Source organism: Pholis gunnellus (genome assembly GCF_910591455.1).
Source record: "Pholis gunnellus genome assembly, chromosome: 18".
Classification (NCBI taxonomy): domain Eukaryota; kingdom Metazoa; phylum Chordata; class Actinopteri; order Perciformes; family Pholidae; genus Pholis; species Pholis gunnellus.
The window spans coordinates 1540672-1563925 of NC_136545.1; the positions used below are offsets into that span (position 1 = coordinate 1540672).

General features: G+C 39.1%; 1 protein-coding gene across 2 annotated transcripts in view; it reads right to left on the reverse strand.

The window, feature by feature from the left end:
* Positions 1-211: 211 nt before the first annotated feature.
* Positions 212-23254, reverse strand: part of nrg1 (neuregulin 1) — a 47080-nt gene continuing 24037 nt past the window's right edge. For both annotated transcript variants that reach the window (XM_079179712.1, XM_079179711.1), the window contains 4 exons: positions 12850-12952; positions 10920-11073; positions 10691-10812; positions 212-2831 (listed from right to left, as the gene is read on the reverse strand). In XM_079179712.1, coding sequence (XP_079035838.1) covers positions 2195-2831; positions 10691-10812; positions 10920-11073; positions 12850-12952 — 1016 coding nt within the window. In that variant the 3' untranslated portion in view covers positions 212-2194. The remainder of the gene's footprint in view (positions 2832-10690; positions 10813-10919; positions 11074-12849; positions 12953-23254) is intronic.

Genomic DNA, 23254 nt, shown 5'->3' on the forward strand with positions numbered 1-23254 from the left:
GTACCTGGGTCGACATGGCCATTGCCTGCCTAGAGACCCCACACTGATGAACCATCCAGAATGGATAATCCCAACCCCTGTTCCTTTATTTCTAACCCTAGGAATCGTTTTCATTGCATTCTTCAGTGGTAAAGCAGAGAACCTTAAATATGTTGACACTTTGAGGCACAAAACACAAAAATGATTTAATATTTAATAAGAATTAACAGGGCTGAAGGTTTTCATCGTGTATTTACATAATTTGAAGACACTCCTACACCTAAAAGCAATGCATTGTGAGTTATTGTTGAGCATACAAGTGACAAAATATGCAAGTAGATCATTTCTATTTTGTCCTAATAACCATGTGACAGATGGCTATATATTTTACATCTTAAACTAGTCTTTGTTAAAATATAAATGTATACACTAAAATCTGTAATTGATGCTTGTAATGAGCAAAACTGACTAAATGAAGGATAAATAATCTTAAAAAAAACAAATTACACAGAAGTATGGCCACCATTAAAACACTAATCATGGAGCAGCACATCTATATCATAGCACTTACTCATATAGTAGGCTGACCACTGATTCTACATACATACATTTTAAGAAACTATGGTTGATTACAGAGCCCAATAATGGTTATTTTTATTTACTTTTGCTAAATGATTTTCTTCTTCTAAAGGCTAGAAGTGGTGACAATCTTTGGCAGATTTTCATAAAATATGCTCATGTTAGAAGACATTATAAAACCTTTTTCTAAATCACACATACAATGAGACTGAATATGTGAACACAAGTTGGGGTAGTTGATAAAATAAATGCAAACATGTATGTATGCATCTATTTTCTTCGAAATTGTAACAATTTTGCAACAAAATACATGTATATCATACCAGAGATAAAACTGAACAAAATGCAGCAGTTAAACATCATGTATATATTTAGCAATTTTTTGAATCCCCAAAATGCAAAGGACAAAATGAGCCATATATTCAGTTTTCAATTCAATACACACTATGTAGATATTCTTGCATTTAAAGATGCCATCAGCAATATCATACTGGTGATGGAGGACACAAGTAATTGGAGTGTTCTCTTGAAGAAAAAGAGCATTGCTGGTCTTCATGCTAGTCATTTTCTTTGATGGCATCACCTTATCCGAGTCAATTTGCACTCTGTAAAGATGTGGATACATGCCAGTATAGAAAGACATGAAACTTAAGTTTCATAAAGACCCGTTCAAGCATTATGGGAAATGTAGGATCCAGCATTTTGCGTAAGTTAGGACATTAGGCCTCTGATGTCTCAATGAGCATCTTTCTGTACTTTTATTATTTATTTATCTATCCCTTGTCAGTACCTAAACATCATGTAAGTGCAATACTACACCAGTGCAGCACCCGTTTAACATATTAATAGTAAACTTGAAATGTGTAAATCAAATCACAATATAGAATTTAATGAAATGAAATATCTACAGGATTACGTTAAGCATATAAGTGACAGTATTAGTAACACTACAGAGCCAGTTTTTAGTAATGGCATCTTTATCTATCAGTTATGAGTATCGTTCACCAGCAGGATTCCGGATGAGACGATGATCAATAAAACCATTATGATTTGAACCATCTTTTCCATCTCTCATCAAATGCAAATTAAGAGCTGATCATTTATTCATAAACATCAGTCCAGGTGTTGGAGTTTAGTACCAGGTCAAATGATTGGAGAGGAAAACACATGAACTGTGCATTCCGTTACAGCATTCAAGGACGTAGCATGCACCTTGTATGAATATAATAGCAAACTGTTGTGTCAGCGGGCACTTCCAACTGCAGGACATCAAAAACAGCCAGCAAGTTATTTTGGATTGTTAAGTTGGTGAATATATGTCCCAGTATGCAATGTTGCAGTTCCCTTAAGCACACTAAATAGAAAGGCACCATTGATATTTTTCTGCACAGAAATATACTGTCAACCATTGCTACATACCAGTGTATGGCACTTTACCTACAAGACATGAACACATTTGTACATTTCTTTTTATAAAACTCTTTATTTACTACATCACTAAAATAAAAGTTTCATTTTCATTTTCATTTATGTTTAAAAGTCTTTACAAAGCAAATAGTTTATAGAAAATAAAGGTTTAATAGTGACTTCATTTTTTTCCCTCAACATAAAGGATTCTCAGCAATTTCTTTTGACTTTACACAGCAACTGGATTTTGTTTGGTGGTGGAACTGGATGACTTGTCTGGCACGTCATTAGTTGGTGATGCTGGGTTAGTCCTGCTGCTGTCCATAGCCCTGAGCAGCAGGGTTGTAGTGCTATCAGTAGAAAGGAAGGATGTGCGTTCCCCCCGACGCGCCTCTTTTTCCCTCACTAGCATGTTATCGCCACTGGACTCCACATTCTGCTGCACATGGCCATTGGTGACTCTTTTGGTGCTGCAGCTGTTGATGTTGTTGTTTGTATTTAGTAGCTTCTCAGGTAATGCTGAGAACATATGGCTGCCAGCTGTGTTGTCATGGTCATCTATGTAGTAACCATTCTCCATAGTAAACAGTGGGCTAGGTGGTAAGCTATGTGCCACATGGCCATGGTTGTAGTGGGCAGATGTCCTCTTCTGTTCATCTCGGCTCAAAGCCTTGCATGGCTGACATGTGTTTGACAACAGCAGGGGGCGCTCCTCCTCACCAGAGGGGCTTAAAGCCAAAGAAGGGACAGAGATTGCCAGGCTGGACAGGGGGGCAGACATCTCTGATGGAGGAGACCCTGGAGTTGCAGGAGAGGTCTGGGACACGAGAGACAGCTGAGTCTGGGTTGTCATGGCAGGTACACACCTACAACAGAAGTACAATTACAACACCTTTGTTTACACATTTACTTGAAAGATGCTCACATCAATGTTTGTGTACCACATTTAAAATTTAAAAAAGTAAACATCATTGTCTGAGTTATTAAACATAATAGTCTGATACACAATAAAATACAGGTTCAAATATATTGAGAGTTGAATTGCCAATGATACTGCTTGGAAAAAAATATAAAGGCCCAGCGAGGCTGTGGACAATAAGTCCATCAATTAATTTTCTGACCGACATACCTGTGTTGAAGGTCAGGGGTCTTGGGAAACTATTATTGCATATGTTGAGTTAAGAAAACAACTCGAAAAGTTTTCCAGTCTATCACACAGCTAACACACAGATTATTTTACCTCAATGACATCAATATAACTAATCACACAAATATATAACCACAGTATTTCTCGTTGGACAGAGAAGGATGCATGTCTATGAGCATATTATGCATAGATATAGGGACAATTTCTTCTTCTTTCAAGAGTTAGGAACCAGAGTCCTTATTGCAGAAGGCAAAAAAGTTATTCTTGAAATTGACAGTCCCAAACCTTCAAATTTATGGGCATTTTAGAGTAATTAATTTCACCTAAAACTTAAATTATACTTGACGTGAGGGGTTGGCTGGACTGTGTAGGTTTTGATTTATAGTTTAACATCTGATTTCACTAGTTGACACCACCATAATAATAGACAGATGAATCATCTGTTAGGTGATTACATGCTTTACTTTCTATTATCATTCATTGCAATTTTCATTCACATGAAAATACAGTGTTCACATTTATTTACTTGTTGTGATAGAGAACAGTGTCACCACGTTGAGCAGAGGGTGTGAAATGGAAATGACTTTGCTAGATGTGTCTTCAGGAAAACAAGACAATTACTGAGGCAGTTAAAAATTACTTCATGTTGTCTTGATGCCACAACAATCTCCAATGCAATCAGAAACCCCAATCACAGTTCTTGTTGTCTCCACTTGGAGACGCACATCAGCTATTGCATAGCTATGGCAAAAATGTGTGTAGGGTCCATAGCTATGTTAACCTCTAATGCACAACTATAGATTAAGCTAACCAGCATGTCTTCGGACTGTGGGAGAAAACCAGAGCACCCAGAGGAAACCTATGCCGCAACAGAACAACTCCACACAGAAAAGGATTTGAGCCCTGGTGAGGTGACGTGCAGACCACTGAGCCATCACGGCTCCTAAAATATGGATTCATCGTATTCCTGACATAGTGGCCCATCAGATAAGAATCAATTGTTGTACCACTTAAGCACTCTCCAGTAGCTCCGTCATAACAACTTGACCTTATGCACATTCCTTTGGTTTTGTTCCAGGATAAAAAAAAACCCAAATCCCCAAATTTGACATGCTTAATTGGGTTATGTTTCAAAACATCACTGAGCTGGGAGGAAACTTTGGGATTTGTTTCAGTTTTATGTACTATAAGAAAATAGGGATATATACTTTCAACAACACTGTTATCGTACAGTCACATTACATTTCCATTATACCAATTTACAATCCCATCAAAATGTACTTCTATTGAAGCCAGTTCACAGACAAAGCCAAGAATACGTTTTCTGTTTTGCTGCAATCTCCAGCCAGCCCCTGTTGACTTGCAGGACAGAGTTCCCCTTTGAAGAGCCAAACCCAGCTGACATAGTGTGAAGGCATGATACACCTTGGACATGTCAATGTCATTAACAATGAAAGTCTTTTTAGCTAGAGATCTAACAGTAAGAAGTACAAGTTTAAGAATGTCAGTATTAGCATGTACAGACAGCTTGCTTATTCCTGGTAAACGGTTTACAGGCCTTTAGCGCGAGTTCTATGTTCATAGAAAGGAGACAAGATCATTCATGACTTGGATGGAGGAAATCATGTTTGAAGAGATCTGTTCTGCAGTAACCCTTTAGCCAGATAGCTACTCTGGCTAAAAACAAGCTGGTGCTAGCTAGCAGCAGATTCTGCTTGCGGTGAGCAACCTGAGCAACCTAAACTTTCACTCTGTATCCTAACTCTCCACCTAATCCTGGAACGTTATCACTTTGGCAACACCTTTGTCTTGGGTCTCAGAAAGGCACTCTCACATTCCGGGTTCTCCAGTATAATATAGTATTCAATACAAATAGAATGAATTTGGAGGAAGCAGACAACCAATTTAGTTAGCCAGTGGTGGGGCCCCTTTGGTGGCTAGGTGGGGCTTTTGGATTCCTGTCAAGAGACAAATTTGTAGGAGCGGAATCCTTTTGCTGTGTACAGTTGAAGGAAGGGTAGGGGAAGGGGTGGAGGGATGAAAGACTAGGGCATATTGTGAAGTCAGTGAACACAGGGATAAAAAATACGACAAAGTGACTTGAAAAATGTAAGACACAGAAAGAGTAGGCACAGGTGGAAATGCAAACTGCGATACTGGCTGTGGCCCTGGAGGAGATAGAGCATCAGTGACGTCACATGTGACGATCCTGAAGAAGCCTGCAATTGAGAGTTCGAGAGTTCTTGTTAGGGTAGATGTAGATGGAGGAGCTGGCAAATCCAATGTTTGCCCCACTGCCGGGAAGTTTGTCTGTTGTCTGACTGCTTGGGAAATGTCATGGCTTGAGGAGAAACACTTTCGGATGGATAATTGTCTGCAGTTTGGATCCATGGTGAGCTGGATGTTTAAAATAATCAAAGCTAGTGTATGTCTTACTTTTAGATTGATGGATGCGCGTGAAAAAGTGTGAAGCATGGTCTGAATAGAGAAAACTGAGACAAACAGTACAGGACAAGTTGACCAGGTATAATCAGGGTTGACTAGAGGTGTGGTTGAGGCGTGGCCTAGTTCCAAAACATAACTTAACTAGTTAACTTAATTTAATGTAAGCTATACTGGAGCATGATCACTGATAGCAATAGACGTAGACGTGTGGAAAAATATGTAAGGTAATTACCATTGCAGAGGCCCCAGTCATTCATATAAGACTATATTTGAAGACTGTAAAAGTTGAGATTTGACAGTATTGCTGATTTATCTTAACTGAGATTAATGATGTCTTTATATTTAGGCCATATTAACAATTGCTTAGTCGGTATTGTTGATAACCACATTAAAATCATATACCAGCCTACTGGGTCTATTATGATGTGTGGATGATTTATTGTCGTTAAATATAATTCAGAAACTACTGTGTGTATAAACAAAAATGTCTGAATTGAGGGTAATACCATTTAAGGAGATCAGATTCTTCTAGATGTATTTTCTGAAGAGTATATGTAATTCTAATTTGCTCTACACATTGCTTATTAACAACATATCTAACTAGAAAATGTCGGAAGAAATGTTGACAGTGTGGCTTCTACTGCCCGAAGACGTCGCAATATATATACACGCCAATGTTACCGGTAGTGTCATTCAGGTTCAATTGAGATAGTGCTTCTCTCTTTTCTGCATTTTAGATTCATACTCTTGGATTGAATCTTGTATTTGTGGGGCTTTTATTCTGAAATGGTGGGACTGGGTGGGGTAGAGGAGACAGAATCATAATGTTTGACACTAAAATGACTTCATCACAAGCATTTCAGTTAGAATTCATTCTGTGGGGCTTTTATTTTGAAATGGGGGGGGGGGGGGGGGCCTCTAAAAATATCTAAGACCTGAATGACTGTATGATAGAGAGAGAGAGACTGAGTGTGAGAGAATGAGAAAGACAGGCAGACAGACAGTTACATGGATTGAGTGAGTGGGAGAGAGAGACAGGCAGGCAGACAGACAGGAGGTCTGACAATGCCTTTGACTGAATATCTCCAAGTCGTGTGTGTGTAGAGAGAGAGAGTGTGTGTGTAAGTGGTTGCCATGGTGAGGATGCACCTGGTGTTAAGGTGTGTTCACACCAAACGCGATGAACGCGATTCGCGCCGCCGGCATCGCCAGGGACTATTTGTGTTCATTCGCGTGCATCGCGTCCATCGCGCTGGACGCGCCGGAAAGGGGGCGTGGCTTATCGGCCTGAAAGCTGTTCAACTGTCCGCCATCAACCGTAGAAAAATAGCGTACGTACGTGTTGTGGAAGTCCCAGATATCACGGGGAACTAAACGCCGTCATGTCTGGTTCATAACATAGTCCGGAGGAGCTCCGTGAATTTCATCGAGCTCACTGTGTCTAGTGAGACACACGTCGGCTGTTTACTACAGCTGTATGAACACACAATAAACTGACTTGGCTGGGATTTAACGGCAATAAACCGACAAAAAGGGACTCCGAAATAACTACGTAATGATGCTGATTTGTACTTGTTTTATCAATGAAGCTCGTATCGATCGGTGCTAGGCTATACGAACATTATAGCAGCTCCATCAACACTCACGATAACGTCATATAGACGTAAATACGGCAGCGTCTATTCATTGTTTGTACCATATGGTTTACACACACAAATGTCTACACATAGTTTGGTCCGGTCTCTACTGATATGAGGTATCGTAGAGCTCTGGGTGAACATGGCGGCTACAGCATTTATTTCCTGATTCAACAACAGCAGGACTTCACTGATGACGGGGAGAGCAACTCAACGCTGATTGGCTATCGCGCTGGAGCGTCACGCGATTTTTTCGCAGAAGTTCAAATATTCCAACTTCTGCGTTTGGAGCGTTTTGACGCGCCCACGCCATCGCGTTCATCGCGTCTGTACATAGACTTTGTATGTAATCGCGCCGCGTTCATCGCGTTTGGTGTGAACACACCTTTAGAGGCAGACTGATTAAGAAATGTCACAGTAAACAGTGATTTTGAACAAAACCCCTGCTTCCTTTTAACAAAAAGCAGGATGCTGAGTGCCAAAATATGGGTACCCCGAGAAAGATACGCACTGATGTGGTTTTTATGTTTGTGGTGTTAAAAATGTGAGCTTCAGAGCAATATACAAAACTGGTACCGTCTGCTTTCTTTGAGAAATGAGTGGACAGATTTAACATGGACTCTAATGGAGCAGTTGGCTGGAGTTCATGTCGCTTTGCGGCTCTTTGAGACAAATGTGTAAGTCTGTTTGATTCCATAGACATTTGACTGCGACCAGCACAACATTTACAAGCTTTTTGGCCAAAAATGGTGTATAAAGAGTAAAAATTGTGGGACCTGGAGCAATTTGTATGGAAAAATCACAGAATATTTTCCTGCTCCGCTCCACTCTGACAGTTATGCCATCACTCTAGCTCTGAACGAGCCATGCAATACACACCCATTATAAAATCTGAAATGGACCCAAAATGTTCCCGTTAATCTGTGATTTAATGAAACCTGTGCTAGCTATCAAAATGTCCATTTGGCTCAATAAAGTCCAGCGTTTTGTCTACGTTTTAAACTTTGAATCATGTTTCTACGTTAAAGTATGGCTAGTCAATATGGGCCCAAATGTAAGTGTTTTTTTAGCTCTCTTCAAGCCGAAACCCCATTCAAGTGAATGGAGAAACTTTGCTCCGCTGGGCGAATCTCTGAGAAAAGTCATTGCACACGATTCCCAATCAGGCCGCACGTTTTGATGTATTTTTTGCACAGGTGTTGGCAACGCTGTGTGAGAAGAAGTGCGGCAAACTTTCTGCGAATAAAGATTATTAAGCCCGATGGATTATATACAGTGTGCTTTGGCACAAAGCCACACTGAATTATTTATTCATTCATTTATTCCTCATTACATGTTTTCCCCAATAGTGTAGCATTTTGGTGGAGAGTATATTGTGAGAGACAGTGGCATATACTATTATACATAAATATTCAGCCTACGTGTTTTTAGATCAAATTCTAATTGCTATATATGTACCTACTGAGAGTCTTTGTTGCATTGTTGTCAGTTTCATGAGCCTCTTGGTTTTCTATTTGTGACGCAAAGTCACCAATTACCTTGTACTTTAATGCAAGTCCCTGTTGGAGGTAGGTGTGTCTCAGCACTTCTTTGAATGAGCACTTAAGTCTCTGCTGCCACCAGTGGCATTCAGACGACCTCGGCTGCCCTGTGTGGCACGTTGGCTATTCTCCGGCAATGACATCACCGAGACAGACTCAGTGTCAGACAGAAGACTGTTGCTCCAGTCATTAGTCCAGCTGCAGAGACAGGGAGGGGGTCGTTTAGATGGAGACAGATTTCAGACAGGCCTCTAGACCATGACATAATTATATTGCGGGTCAAATTTGTGTCTTTCAGTGTATTTCATTTCAGTGTTCTCACAGTCTGCATTAATTCAAAGTCCTATTTACTGATACAGTAGTTAATTATATAATCAGCTACTGGAACTCTTTTCAAATTTGCAAGAATATGTTTAGCCAATCAGTATTGAGCCTGCCAAAATGTAAGAAAGTAGTACTGTAGTAGTTATGTTTCTTTTTCTTTACTGATGGATGAGACAGCATTTTTCTGTTGAATTATAATAATTGTAATAATGTTGAATCATACAGTTATGGATGACTTGGTGCACAGCAAACACCCAGCGGATGGGATTCCAGGTACAGACATTCTGGTGAAATGCACAGACAATTGTGTGCTTTTTGGGGCGATAGAGTATGTTGGATTTTTTTATGTTAGCAGCTATCAGTTTATTTCCAGGAATTGTCTCATTGGAGTTTTGCTGTGACGGGACTAAGATCCACAACTTGGACATCCGGAGGTTGAAACTGGTTCCATGTAATTTCATCAGTTAACTGCTTCCCCTTATAACTTGGCAATCAGTGTTTTGAATATCCATGTTCTTATATAACCAAGGTTCCTGATCATCTGTAAAGACTGTTTTTGACTGTTCATCATCCCACTATCTCACTCATATCATAATCTCATATCTGTACTTATGGTGCAGAAAAAGCCTAAGTGTGAGGCATTACCGTACACTAACCTGACACATTTTTATGACTCAATATTTATTTACATTTTTATTTGGGCTATTTTTTCTTCATTGTACAGTGCATATGTTAGGCTTGCATGACATTTAGGGAAGACATTTCTTTGTTATTTTTGTTTTATGTTATGTAGTTTTATCGCAATAAGGAAATATAACCTTCATGGTTTCCTAATCTAAGCATGCTGGTCTATGCCACTGTCCCTTGCAATGAGCTGGCAGTCACTGCAGATGTTGCTGCTGTAAGTAAGCTCTGTTGCATATTTCAAGTGTGTGACATTTTTGCAGATTTTAAGAAAATTAAATAAAGGATTTGTATGTCAGTGTTTTGGAGGCATCTTACCTTGTTTTAGTGGTAGATGCTAAGAGTAGTAGATCATATTACTCAGCTAAAACTCCTGCTACTTTAAATATTTGTTTTCAGTAAAGGAGGGTAATGTGATATGATAGAACTATTAAATCAAAGACCACCTTTAGGCTAGAAAATAAAGGGCATTACAGTGTCAACGTCTACAATGGAACAACATTGCAGCGTCCCTGGTTTTGAACCGCACCACAAGCCCTTATGACCAAACCAACAGTAAATTATTCTACAGATGCGACATTTGCAAACTGAACAAAAAACTGATTATCAGTTATGAATATATAACCCTCTCCCTCAGTATAGCCTTAGCTATCCAGTAAAGAGGACAAAACTCAGACAATTATACTAAAACAATGACAATAAACAAGGGCTATGGACACCACGGCGGATGCAACAAGCATTATTTAGCTTTACATATATATATATATATATATATATGACATATACACACATCATAGTATATTCAGGACATATAGGACATACAGATTCTCAAGTAAGTGACGCCGCACTTTTTTTACACTTTATATGTGTGCCCCTTATTATGTCATTATACCAACTCGGCATCAGATGACTGCTGATGACAAAATATGTTTTAAGTTATTCCTTACCTCGTGCTAGAGATGTCGGTGAATGTGGTAGGTTCATGCACCAATAAAGCCTTTTTGCTTGTGGAGAAGTTTGTTTCTGTGTCCCCCTCAGCTGCATGCTGCATAGTTGTCCCATTACAATGCTATAAAAAAGAGGAGCATAAAACACATTGACAATTGCCTTACGTGTACAATATGTATCATAAATGTAACAGGTTTTGACGTCTTTTATTTACAAGTAACAACATACATCGATGAGCTGCAAATCTTGAAGAGGCAAGTTAGAAACCTGACGTCCTCTAGCTGAGTTTGCCAGATTGGGGCCAATACCAGTATTGGTATTGTTGGTCCTCTTATTCCTCAGGCTCTGCCTCAGATGGTCATGGAGCTTTTTCCTCTGCTTCCTGTTTGTGAAGAAACAGGAGACGGGAAAGTTCCAAATGTAGTTAAAGAGATACATTTACCCCAATTTCACCTAATGTTTTTATGGCTTGACTGTAGTAATGGTAATTGATTTTTACAGATTGAGGTCAGTACAAAATACACAATTTTTGTTATTGCCTCCAATAGTACCACAAAGTCCTCAAACGTCTCACCTCATTTGGTTTGGCTGTATCTCTTATCTATCTGTGAAACCCTGGAAATGTTCTAATCTTATTATTTTACATAGTTGTCTGAAGGAGGTCAGCGTCTGGATGTCTCACAGTCTTCTGCAGCTAGATCACAACCCCCTACTCCAATCAAACATTTGAATTGTTACATTCGGCCACTTGGCTTTGGAGTTAAATGAGTCTCAAAATGATCACAAAAACTGTTTTACATGATCTACAAACAAAAATTACTATTTACAAATGTGTACTACCATTTGTGTGTAATTTTGGGTACTCACAAATGCATGTTACAATCTACATGAAAATACTAAGCAATTTGAGCACATGTGAAACAAGTTTTACAAATGCACTCATCAGAATCTTAGTCTATAAATGAATACAATAGAATGTCACGTATATATTTTTACACAGGAATTTGTATACAAAGTAAGCTTTTTGAAGGCGAACATGATCATATCTTTGAAGTTGAAGATACAAATGTGTACATAAAATATTAATTTACATTATGTGTGCATTTGTAAAATTGTTTTACAAATGTTCATATTACTTGGTATTTGTGTGTAAATTGTAACACACATTTGCAAGTAGCCAAAATTACACAACAATTGTACACATCTGTAAATCTTACTTTTCATTTGTAGATCATGTAATACACATTCGAGACTACTTTCACTCCATACCTGGCTATCAACTCAAAGTTGGTTTCCAAAAACCTCTGGGTCTTTTTTTCTAAGGAATCTTGACTATTGTAATGTATTGTATTAAAGTTTAAGCCAAGAAGTCCTAGCATGAGGACTAAGACAAAGATCAGTGTATACATTAAAATAAGACCTTTTTGTAATCGAAATTTTGTATTCTGATGTTTTTTGTTTATTTTTAAATGTCCTCATATTTGTGGCACTCTAAATGCAGTCAATCAATCAGTCTGTAAATCAGTCAGTCACTCACTCACTCACTCACTCACACTCAGTCAGTCAGTCACTCACTCACTCACTCACACTCAGTCAGTCAGTCACTCACTCAGTCAGTCAGTCAGTCAGTCAGTCAGTCACTTACTCACTCACACTCAGTCAGTCAGTCACTCACTCAGTCAGTCAGTCAGTCAGTCAGTCACTCACTCAGTCACACTCAGTCAGTCAGTCAGTCAGTCACTTACTCACTCACACTCAGTCAGTCAGTCACTCACTCAGTCAGTCAGTCAGTCAGTCAGTCACTCACTCAGTCACACTCAGTCAGTCACTCAGTCACTCAGTCACACTCAGTCACTTACTCAGTCTCAGTCACTCACTCACTCAGTCACTCACTCAGTCAGTCAATCAACCCCAGTTCTGGCTTCACTGGCTTCCTCTTGGGCCTCTCAGTTCAAGTTAAAAGTTCAGGTCTTTTTCTATTTCTGTCCTGACTCACATGGAACATTCTCCATATCTCTAACACCTATTAGACATTTTTGCAGACAATTCATTTACTTTTTGAAAGGAGATTTGGGGACTTGAGGGACTATTGGGTACTAAAAGAAAATGGTGGACCTTTAAAGTTATTAATGAAATATGAAAATGTGACATGAATTACTTTGTTTTGCAGTAGGCAACCACACACATGATTCCAACGACTAGGAGTGCAATGCAGATTCCTGTTATTGTTAAAATGCGTTTCTGATACAGCTCCTCAGCTTCTGAAAAAGAGGACAGTACAATCTTAAAACTTCAGGAGTACAATACACACAGACAGACACATACAGTACATTAAGACCAATCCAGCCATAAATGCAAACAATAAATAAACAACACATCTGCAGGGAGGTTTTTTTTACAATTACAGCAATCAAAAGTCCAAATGCTTCCTTCTATTAGAAGTAATTTTCTACTATAGACATGATTGGAATCTAATCCACTGAACTGGGAGACACAGTGGCCCTTAACAATGACAGTCCAGCCAATACATTGCCCTGTTTAAGCTTATGCAGGTGCATTTGTATCAGTGTAGTCAAGTAACAGTCAGCACAGAAATGTCTATGATATGTTTGAGGTCATTTAGAAACAGTGTCTCTCTTTACATGATAGTCACAATTATTAAAAAAACTAATTTCGGGGGAAAAATTTGTTTAAGTTTGTCTTTATGTTTAAAAAAAGATTATCAGGCGATGTATCATCGTTACATAATTTATTTATAACTCTTAAATATTGATACTGGTATTGGCTTCATGAATCCTGTATCTATAGGGCTCCAGTCAGCAATCAAAGACAAATGACTCTAACATGCAATACACCAAAATCTAGCGCTCAACCATGATACCAGCTTCTCTTTATTGTCCTAAAAACCTCATCTCTTCAGGGATGGTGCTAATTATAATGTTAAACTCTTTAATATCACATGATCTCTCCAAGGTGAACTCACATCCATGAGCCTGTTTCGCTTCACTTTTCTTAATTTCTAGAATTGCCCTCAATTGTCACCAATGCTGTCTAAGTAGAACTGGGCTAGAATTCCATACCAGCATTTTTCTGTAAAATATGTTTGTCTTTACTCTGTTGTCAAATCAGAAGCTCAAATAAACATTTTCATTTTCGTTTACATTTCTTTATGTTGATTCTCTCTGGGACTGTTGGAAGTCCTGTTTTCCAACTGTATTTTAGCAAGCAAATATTAAGAGATTTTTTTTTAAAGTGACAAACACACTGCTCATAAAAAGTGCATTTGCATATTGCACACGAAGAGGTATTTTCAAAATAAAACAGGAACAGAAGCTAACTGTATCATGTAGGCCAGTAATTATGGTGAATCCCTATATCTTTTGATACATTTATTAAGATTTAACACACCAACATAAAGCATCCATAAAGTGGGAAACTAGGAGTGTGGCTTCATTTTCTTGCCACAGCTGCATGCAATTTACCAAAGAGCAATCAGATAATAAACAGTTTATTTATGAGATCAGTGTTTCATAAAGCAGCTGAAAGGAGGATTTCTTAAATTTGTGCTTGTGCCTAAAACGGTTTGATGAATGTGTTGGTTAATTAGTCAGCCATGATGAAGAACCTGAAAGGTCCCAGCAGGCTCTATGCAGTACTTTTTAAATCAGTCAACTGTCCAGGTGTTAGCATAATTTAAGATATTGCATTCCACTTAAATTAAATGGACTTATTAAAAGAGAAAATAAATATTGATATAATATTGATAGATTGATTTATATCAACGTATTGTTTTGTATTATGTGATGTGACAGATTTAGCAAAAAATGCAAATTGTCGTCTGCTTTCTTTGGGTAGGTTGATATTACACACTTTAGTGCATTTTTACACAATTTACCAGATGTAACATGACTCTGACACTGTGATGAAAAGAGGCAGAAACTAGAAAAATGCTATAAGTAAGAGGGAATATAACATTTAACAGTTGAAAACATACATTTGATGAAGGTGGAAACCACCACGTTCTCATTCCCAATTCCTCAAATAATGCTCTAGGTAACCCTCTAGCGTCTGTTTTGGAAGTGTCAGGGACGGCATGTCAAACGCTCGTTAAATGCATAATATCTTTCAAATGAACTTCACAGAAAGAAAGTTTTAGGAAACATAAGCATTAAGTTAGGAAAAGATCTTGGTTGACATTATTCTGACTGACTAAGGACTCCCGTGACTAGCGAGTGCTCTAATGAGTCATGTGACTATCAACGTGACTATCAACTATCAACAACGTGACTAACGAGTCAAATGAATGACGTGACAAAATAAATCACACAGGACACTACCACCCCACCCTAAATGATAAATGGACTTGCATTTGTATAGCGCCTTACTAGTCTTCTGCCCACTAAAAGCGCTGTACACTACACACACATTCATATACTGATGGTAGAGGCTGCCATACAAGGTGCCGCCTGCCCATCAGGACTCAACACTCATTCACCCATTGGTTGTTTAGTAGGGGTGCAACGGATCACAAAGCTCACGGTTCGGATCGGATCACGGTTTTTGAGTCACGGATCGGAACATTTTTTAGGTCAGCAAAGAGGGGGGTGGACAAATAATTTGCTTTCCATTTATTAGTTAAAATAACTCCAAGAACACTGAAAGCAAATAACTTTGGGCTATAGTCTTACATGAAAACCACAATATTTAAGATATTAATTTTCAAAAAGATGAGAATATCTTCATTGCTTGGGGAAAGGGTAGTGCCAGATGTGTGTCTGTGGCCCTCACAGAGGGGCATGTCTGCAGCACCAGACTTTGAATCGCCATGATGAAGTGAGCGGTCTCAGTCTTTTCCTCTTCATAGAGGCCTGGATTGATCTTCATACTGAATTGGGTGCGTGAGCGAATTTCGTAGAGTGGCTCAAGCACTTTAACCATATTTTGAAATCCTTTGTTTTCCACAAAGGAGAATGGCCTCATGTCTTCAGCAATAAAGACCCCAATAGATGTTGTAATAGCTTTAGCCCGGTCTGATTCTGCCACAAACTGTTTCTTAAATGCCACGATGATACCGTGCGCTTCAAATGTGTGGACATGTCCGATGTATTGCCGTTGTCGTATGTCTTTCTCTTCAAACAACGCCTACAAACTGTAACGGTTTTGTCCACCGCCCTGATCCCGTCATTAGAAGTTACAGGGAAGACAAAATGCTCCCAAACTTAAATGACGCCGGGGGCTTCTGACGCGCGTCCGCTCGCCATGACTTTCACCGTTAAACGCTTCTAACACGCTCCGTTCACATGAACACACTACTGCTTTATATCTGTTCACTGACACTTTGCATTGATATTCGGGAACAGCAGCAGTAAAACTTTATTACACACTATGATGATTAAACTGTGATCCGTTACACCACTATTGTTTAGTGTCCTGCCCAAGGACATTTTGACATGCGGACCGAAGGAATTTGGGATTGAAGATGACCCACTATACCTTCGAGCCACAGCCGCCCCATTAGCAGTTTATCGCGCAATTTATACTGTGTCAGTTGCTCTGATCATCTCATTATAACGCGGGATAGTTTACTTTGGAGTTAGTTGAAAGCCTGGTGCGTCGCATACAGAAGGGTGCCTCTGTACCTTGACGCTGAGGGGCACTGATCAGGCATCAGTATTTGACGAGTTGGGAGTGAGACCATGTTGTGGAAACAGGAAGGCAGATGGAAGGAGATGGGTAAAGTTAGGAGGACAGTGATGCTGCTTTATTGTCTCATGCTGAACACTGGTGGCAACAGAAGATGCAGGAATGGATAGCTGAAGGGGTGTGAACATACAGCATTAGAAATAAACAGCCTCTTTGGCTTTCATTATGTACTCAAATGAATCAGCAGCATTTGGACTGTTAACCAGAATCAAAACACGTGTGATATTTGACGTCAAAATGATAGCTTGTCGCTGCATCACAGTGCTTTGTCTTAAATAATGTTGATGTGTTGTTCATTTTGATTGCTAAAATATGTATTATGTTATATGTGATTTGTGCTGATGGTCATCGCTGTATGATCCGTTCACCTTGGAGAAAACTAGCTCTAGTAGAGGGTTTTAGCTTACAGTATTACATCTGCAAACTAGGAGGAAGGAATAATCCATACCCATAAATTCAATCCCAAGATGTTCTGTCAGTGCAGAAAGGTGACAAAAAAAAAGAAAATTTGATTTTTCAGATGAGAGGATAATATTTGTAGTTCTCACAGTATTTAGTCAGATTTAACTTGACGGATTAAGGGTAACACAGTTATTATACACACATTAAACACTTTAGACTTTCTATATGAACTTGTATAGACATTAAGTATCGCAAATCTATCCTAAAGGTACAGGAAACAATCAATAACTAAAAAATTTTCAAAATGTATACAAAATGTTTGTACAGACTTTTCAAAGATTTCCTGACACCAGTGTGATATGCACATTTCTATTAGATGTTAATAAAATTGGGAACGACAAAGCCACGTGGCAAATAGAGAGATTGTGTGTGCTAAACACTGATTTACTATCAACATGCTGCACCTCAGGAATGACACCAATAATAATAATATACCATACATCAAAAATGTAAACAACCCAATGAATGACAAAACAAGCTCTCTATTTCACTGTGTTTATTTGCAACCCCATTGCCAACCCCAAGAGTTGATATTGGACAACTTCAATAATTTTGCATCCAATGCCAGCCTTTTTTAATTCATTAATTCACAATATTGGATGGTACCTACTTATTTTAAACAAAACCATGATATTTTTCCTAAACCAAAACTGAAAATGTTTTTTTGCCTAAACCTAAACAAGACTTTTTAACCACGTGTTTACGTTTTACTGTGTTCATGTGCGCCGAGGGGTCTGACATGTAACGGGTTAGAATGAGAATGTGTTTCTCTGGCATAAATGTCAGTTGTGCTACACGCCATCCACCCCCCTGACCTTCTCATACTGACCCTGGCAGAGATACAAATGAGTTCAACAAGTCTCAAAGCTACAGTAAAATGTGTGGGTAGCTAATTTATCTGTTTCGTTTGGAAAAAAATCTCTCTCTTTGACAGGCTTTAACATATTCCAACAACAGAGCTCCGATTGCAATAAATTGTCAGCTCAGTTTGTTTTGCATCCAGTTCTGACAGTAATTCACTCTGCACACAAATACTACTTTTTCTCTGTAATTTTGAAAATGCTATGGTGAAAAATCTACAAAATGTTTGACATTTAATAATCCTTCACTGGGCAACACTTCAGAGAAGTAAGCATGGGTATTCTCTCAGCACTGATGAGCGTCAATCACACATTAAAGGAGACATCCTGGACCTTTTTCGGGGTTTGTGATGAACACTGCCAAACCGTTTTAAATCCCAGGATATGATCCAGGAAATTGTTATTAAAACAGCACCATATGAGAATGTTAAAAGCAATTGATGGCATTTCTTTCAGTGCTTAACTCCTAGTTCATTACAAAATTGAAAATGTGAGTTTCCTGTACCTTTAAAATGCTGGTGAAAGTATGTATTCTCATACAAAGTATTATTGTTTTAACAAATATTTGTACTGTAATACGGTACCTATAATGAACTGAATACAATCATACATAATGTATCCACCTATAAGGCACGGCTACTGCAATGGTGTGGCTTAGTGCATGCACCTCCATCAGTGCGCTTGCATTTCTTGACCACCATGCCAAACAGTCAACAGACAATCAGTTAGATAAGGATACACTCACCAGTCAACACTCTAAATTTAGCATGCTATAGCGATCATGCACAATTCCCAACACAAACATAGTACTCTTTATTAAGATTTAAAAAACCAATGGCATTGTTTCCAGCATATGAATGTGTTTGTCATTTGTCAGGTGTGTAACCAGTTTTTCCTTTTGGAAATGTCTGTTAAAATAGGCCAAGATTAATGTCACTCACCTGTAACATTCTGGCTCGGTGTCAAGAGCCATTGGACTTGAAGACATTCTTGCTTAATAATCTTTTAGTGATCTTTATTAGTTTATCTGTCGTTAGAATTTTTTTTAACATACCTCTCGTCTGTCTCTGGTACTCTGTCTTAACACAGAATCGTTACAGTACAATCTGGCCTAGATTGACTCTGCAATCACGTTTGTCTAGGGCTGGTATTGTTTAAAAAATGAGGGTACCATTACCAATACCAAATTTTACAAAGTTTCTTCTAATTCAACAACTCACAAAACAATGAGGTTGGGTATTTCCTCCCCAGGCTACTAGATTGTGGTTTACTGTAGCCTATTATTTGTTCAATTTGATGTGTTTACCATCAATAAAATGGTGTCTATTCAGTGAAAAGAAGTCTGTTCTGAATTTTCACATTCGAACAAAGCTTTAGCTTTTCGAATGACGTTTTGACTGTCTATTGTTATATTTTATGATGTCGTCATCGTAAAACATTGGGGAAATATAATTGTTTGAAGTGTATAAGTTATTGTGGTTATGTAGAAGCACCCAGAGTTAAAATTAACCACTAGCCTTTGTGGGCTGACTGGACCGGGAGACGTAAAACTTCAAATGTGAGTGCGTGATGATTAAGATCTTTCACTCTGTTAAAACATCTAGATATAAGCAATCAGGATGTAAACATGTAGCATAAGATGTGGCTTAGAAACCTAATACAAATGTCAAATTGTAACAGCTCTTCTGACAGCCGGTCACAGAACAGGAAGAGAGTATTCATGAACCACACCTTCTTCCCTTTCTATTCACCATGTAGGTACAGGGGTCGGCAACCTGCGACTCTTCGGCCCCTCTGTTACGGCTCCCTGAGTCCTCCGTCCACACGGCGTTTAAGCATTGTTTTCGAGATGATCTCCGTCCAGACTTAAACGCCTGAAAACAAATATCACGTGACTATTCACGTACACTGTGCATGCAGTGGGTGCCGGTCCTACTGGTTTTCAAACCTACTGGTTTCCTTCCGTGGTGTGTTGTGTTCGCGTAACAGCAGCAGCTGTTTTCTGCCTCTGTTGCCTGATTCGTCAAACATTCACAAACATATTGCTGGAGATCTAAAAGCCACATCTCATATATATTGCGGGGATTATGATTGTATAAGTGAGCACTACATCACAGCCACGTATGAAGAAATACATTGAAGAAAATATATTTATGGAAAGATCGCATCAACCTGGATTCGAACTCTGTCGAGCTAAATAGTGAAATATTCGAAAGCGGCCGCGCTACGCGATCTGCCACATCCATCTTACATCATAATGCGCCTTTTCTTGTAGCTGCTTGATCATAATTTGCAGACCTCCACCCTCGGTAAACTATCAATGGATAAATCCAAAAGAAGAAAAGTCACGGAGGAAAATAAAGAGTTCAATTCTGCGTGGACGTATTCATTTGCTTTCACTGCCAACGATGCTGGCTTACCTGAATGCTTGATATGTGGCGAGAAATTTGACATCAAATAGCTTTTGCGGCTCCAGACAAATTTTATTTGGTGGAAAATAGGGCAAAATGGCTCTTTGGATAGTAAAGGTTGCCGACCCCTGACCATGTACCTGCACCACAGTCCAAGCCCCTAATTGTGTAGCATCCATGCCTTGTCCTAGACAGCCAACTTTCACTGGTAGGTAACAGTGGCGGGCCGTGCATTTTATACCTGGGCTTTCACTGCTGTCCTGCAGCTGAAACACAGCTACGGTTATTATTTGTTTCGTGTAAAAATGAAGCTCAACACCTATCCGCAGAGAATACGCCGGGAGTGCGTCTCCTCTCTGCTCTGACCGCCTATGAGGGCTTTGGGTCGGCGGAGGGGCAGCACCCGCTGCTCGTTCACGACAGTGCAGAACGTATGAGCTTTAACGTCAGAAAAGTATCCAATAACACCAGAACAAGTCGTTAGATTTGTCGCCATGAGGGTTTGGAAAGTCGTCAGATTTAGCGAAAAAGTCGCCAAGTTGGCACCAGCTAAATATGTCCCCAGAGCAACACTGGACGTAACAATGGTTCCTATCACATATAAAACCAAACAAAAATCCAATCTTCATAAAAACAAGTTGTACAAATAATAATATATAAACAAGCATATTAAAGCTACTGCAGATGTACAAACAAATGCATTTAACTTACCAGAGCTGCTGTTCACTATTTAGCTGCTGTTCCTCCTTTCTTTGTTAATAAAGAGTTTAATCTCACGGTTGTTCAGTACATCCATGCGTTATAGTTCCAGTAAGAAGTCCTTCTCGATTCAAGGACGCCAGTGAAGACAGTCGAGCCTCCCCAGTTGTATTTCTTGAATACGTTTTAATGCCTTTGAAGCTGAAAATGTCCGCTCCACAGAGGCAGCAGATATTGGGATTGTCACTGCCCAACATGTCACGCTAGCCCACTGACCAATCACGTATGGCTAGGCCAGCTAGCAGCTCTGACACGTCAAAGAATACGCCCAACATGTCAAACTAAAGATCTGATTGGTTGAAGACTATGACAATCAACAATATCGTCCCCATTCACTTAAACTGCACATGGATTCACTTGTGAGTCTGCAGGCCTCGGGCCTCTCTTCTACCTAGAGACACAGAGGAGTGAAACCACAGCTAAACTCTCAGAAAATGTAAATAAAGCAATTGGTTTCGTCACTTACTGCTAGGGACATGATTTAGAAATACCACTTTAACAATATACAGAGCTTGATTTGTTAAAGTTGCTCTTGATATCACAATAATTTAATTATATTAAAACAATTATTTGTGTGAGTGTGCTTGTAATTTTTTGTTTTCTGGGACTTACAGCTGACTGAACAGTTCAAGACAAACTGACCTAATTTCCTCTTTTACCACTCAACGTGTTGTAAACGTTGGCATGTCTAACCCTGCAGTTCTAAACTGCTACTGTTATATCTCTCGCTGATAGGTTGGACTGGTAAATGGCAGTGGTGGGCCGTGCATTTTATATCTGGGCCTTCACTGCTGAAATACCACCTTATAACCACATGATGGCGCCACAGCTAGGGTTATTATTCGTTTCTTGGGCTGTAACTATGCACGTATTTATATTAAACCGTTCGGTACGAGGCTTACATACCGAACAATACGTTTGAATAATACTAGTGCATTTGGAAAATGCAGAAGCTTAAATTGTAGGAAATATAATGTTTTCTGCACTCACTAGGAGACAATGGTCTGTGTGACAGCTGGGCCTCCACAAGTGTTCCGGGAGGCTAGGCTAACTAGCTTAACGGAAAAACAACAGCAGCAACATGCATTCTGCTACACACTCAAGGGCCATTCAGATATAAGATGTGAAAAAACAAACCAGTTGACTTACCAAATACTGATCACATCCTCCTTTCTTTGCTGACAAAGAGTTTAATCCCACAGTTAAATCCCAACTCACAAATCCGTTTCTCTTCCAATTTCAGCCATTGAGTGTTAAAAAAACTAAGTTAGGTAAAAAAAAAAAAAATCTACACCAAGCAAAATGCAAAAAATATCATAATTTCTTCCATATCTTTCAATTTGAACTCTTACTACTCCGACTAAGCCTCTGCTCTAAGTTTCGTTTCACAATAGTCACGTGCTCGCCCTCTGACCAATCACACCACACACTGCATCTCACTGCAGAGCTGCTCCTGCAAACTGAGCTGCACGTAATGCTGACGTGCTTATAGGCCAGCTAGCAGCTGACATGTCAAAGAATACGCCCAACATGTCAAACTAAAGATCTGATTGGTTGAACACTATGACAATCAACAATATCGTCGCCATTGACTTAAACTGCAAAGGGATTCACTTATGAGTCTGCAGGCCTGGGGCCTCTCTTCTACCTAGAGACACAGAGGTGAAATCTGATTGGATAAAAGCTCTACTTAAAACAAGCTGCACTGGAAGCAGAGCAACTGAGGAACACAGTAGCTGTGCAATGAGAAAATAAGATAATGGGAAAAATATTTGTATACATTATGATACATGTAGTGTATTTAAGAAAAATTATTAAATTATAAAATAGCTATAACTTTGTGATTCTGTTCAGGCCAGCTGAGCCACAGTCGACTGGAATTGAATATCCAGAAATGCAGGTCTGAAGCAGCTGGCACTGCAGTTCTACAAGTACTTTGTATCAAATACACTATTTGTCCTTGTTTGATTCATCACATGTGTATATCTATCCATTCTTTTATGTAAAACACAATCACTATAAAATAAATGGGGTCCAGTTAAGAAAAAGAAAATACGGAAAATTGTAATAACCACTGATGTAAAAGAGACAATTACTCAAAAACTGTACATAGTTGGAACACTGCTCAGCCTACTTGCCCACCTGTTCATCAGAATACATTTGACCTACTGATGCCAACTGAAAACTGGTTTGATTGTTGCAAGGGTGTGGGTTGGTTTCAACAATGGTGGGGACACATATTTAACAAGGATCAACACCTCATTTTCTGCATCAATTTATGGTAACCGTAAATTCAGTCGACAGGTGAAAATTCAAAATATAAAAATATGATGGAACATAATGCAGTAAGGCTCTCAGGCATTCTTTC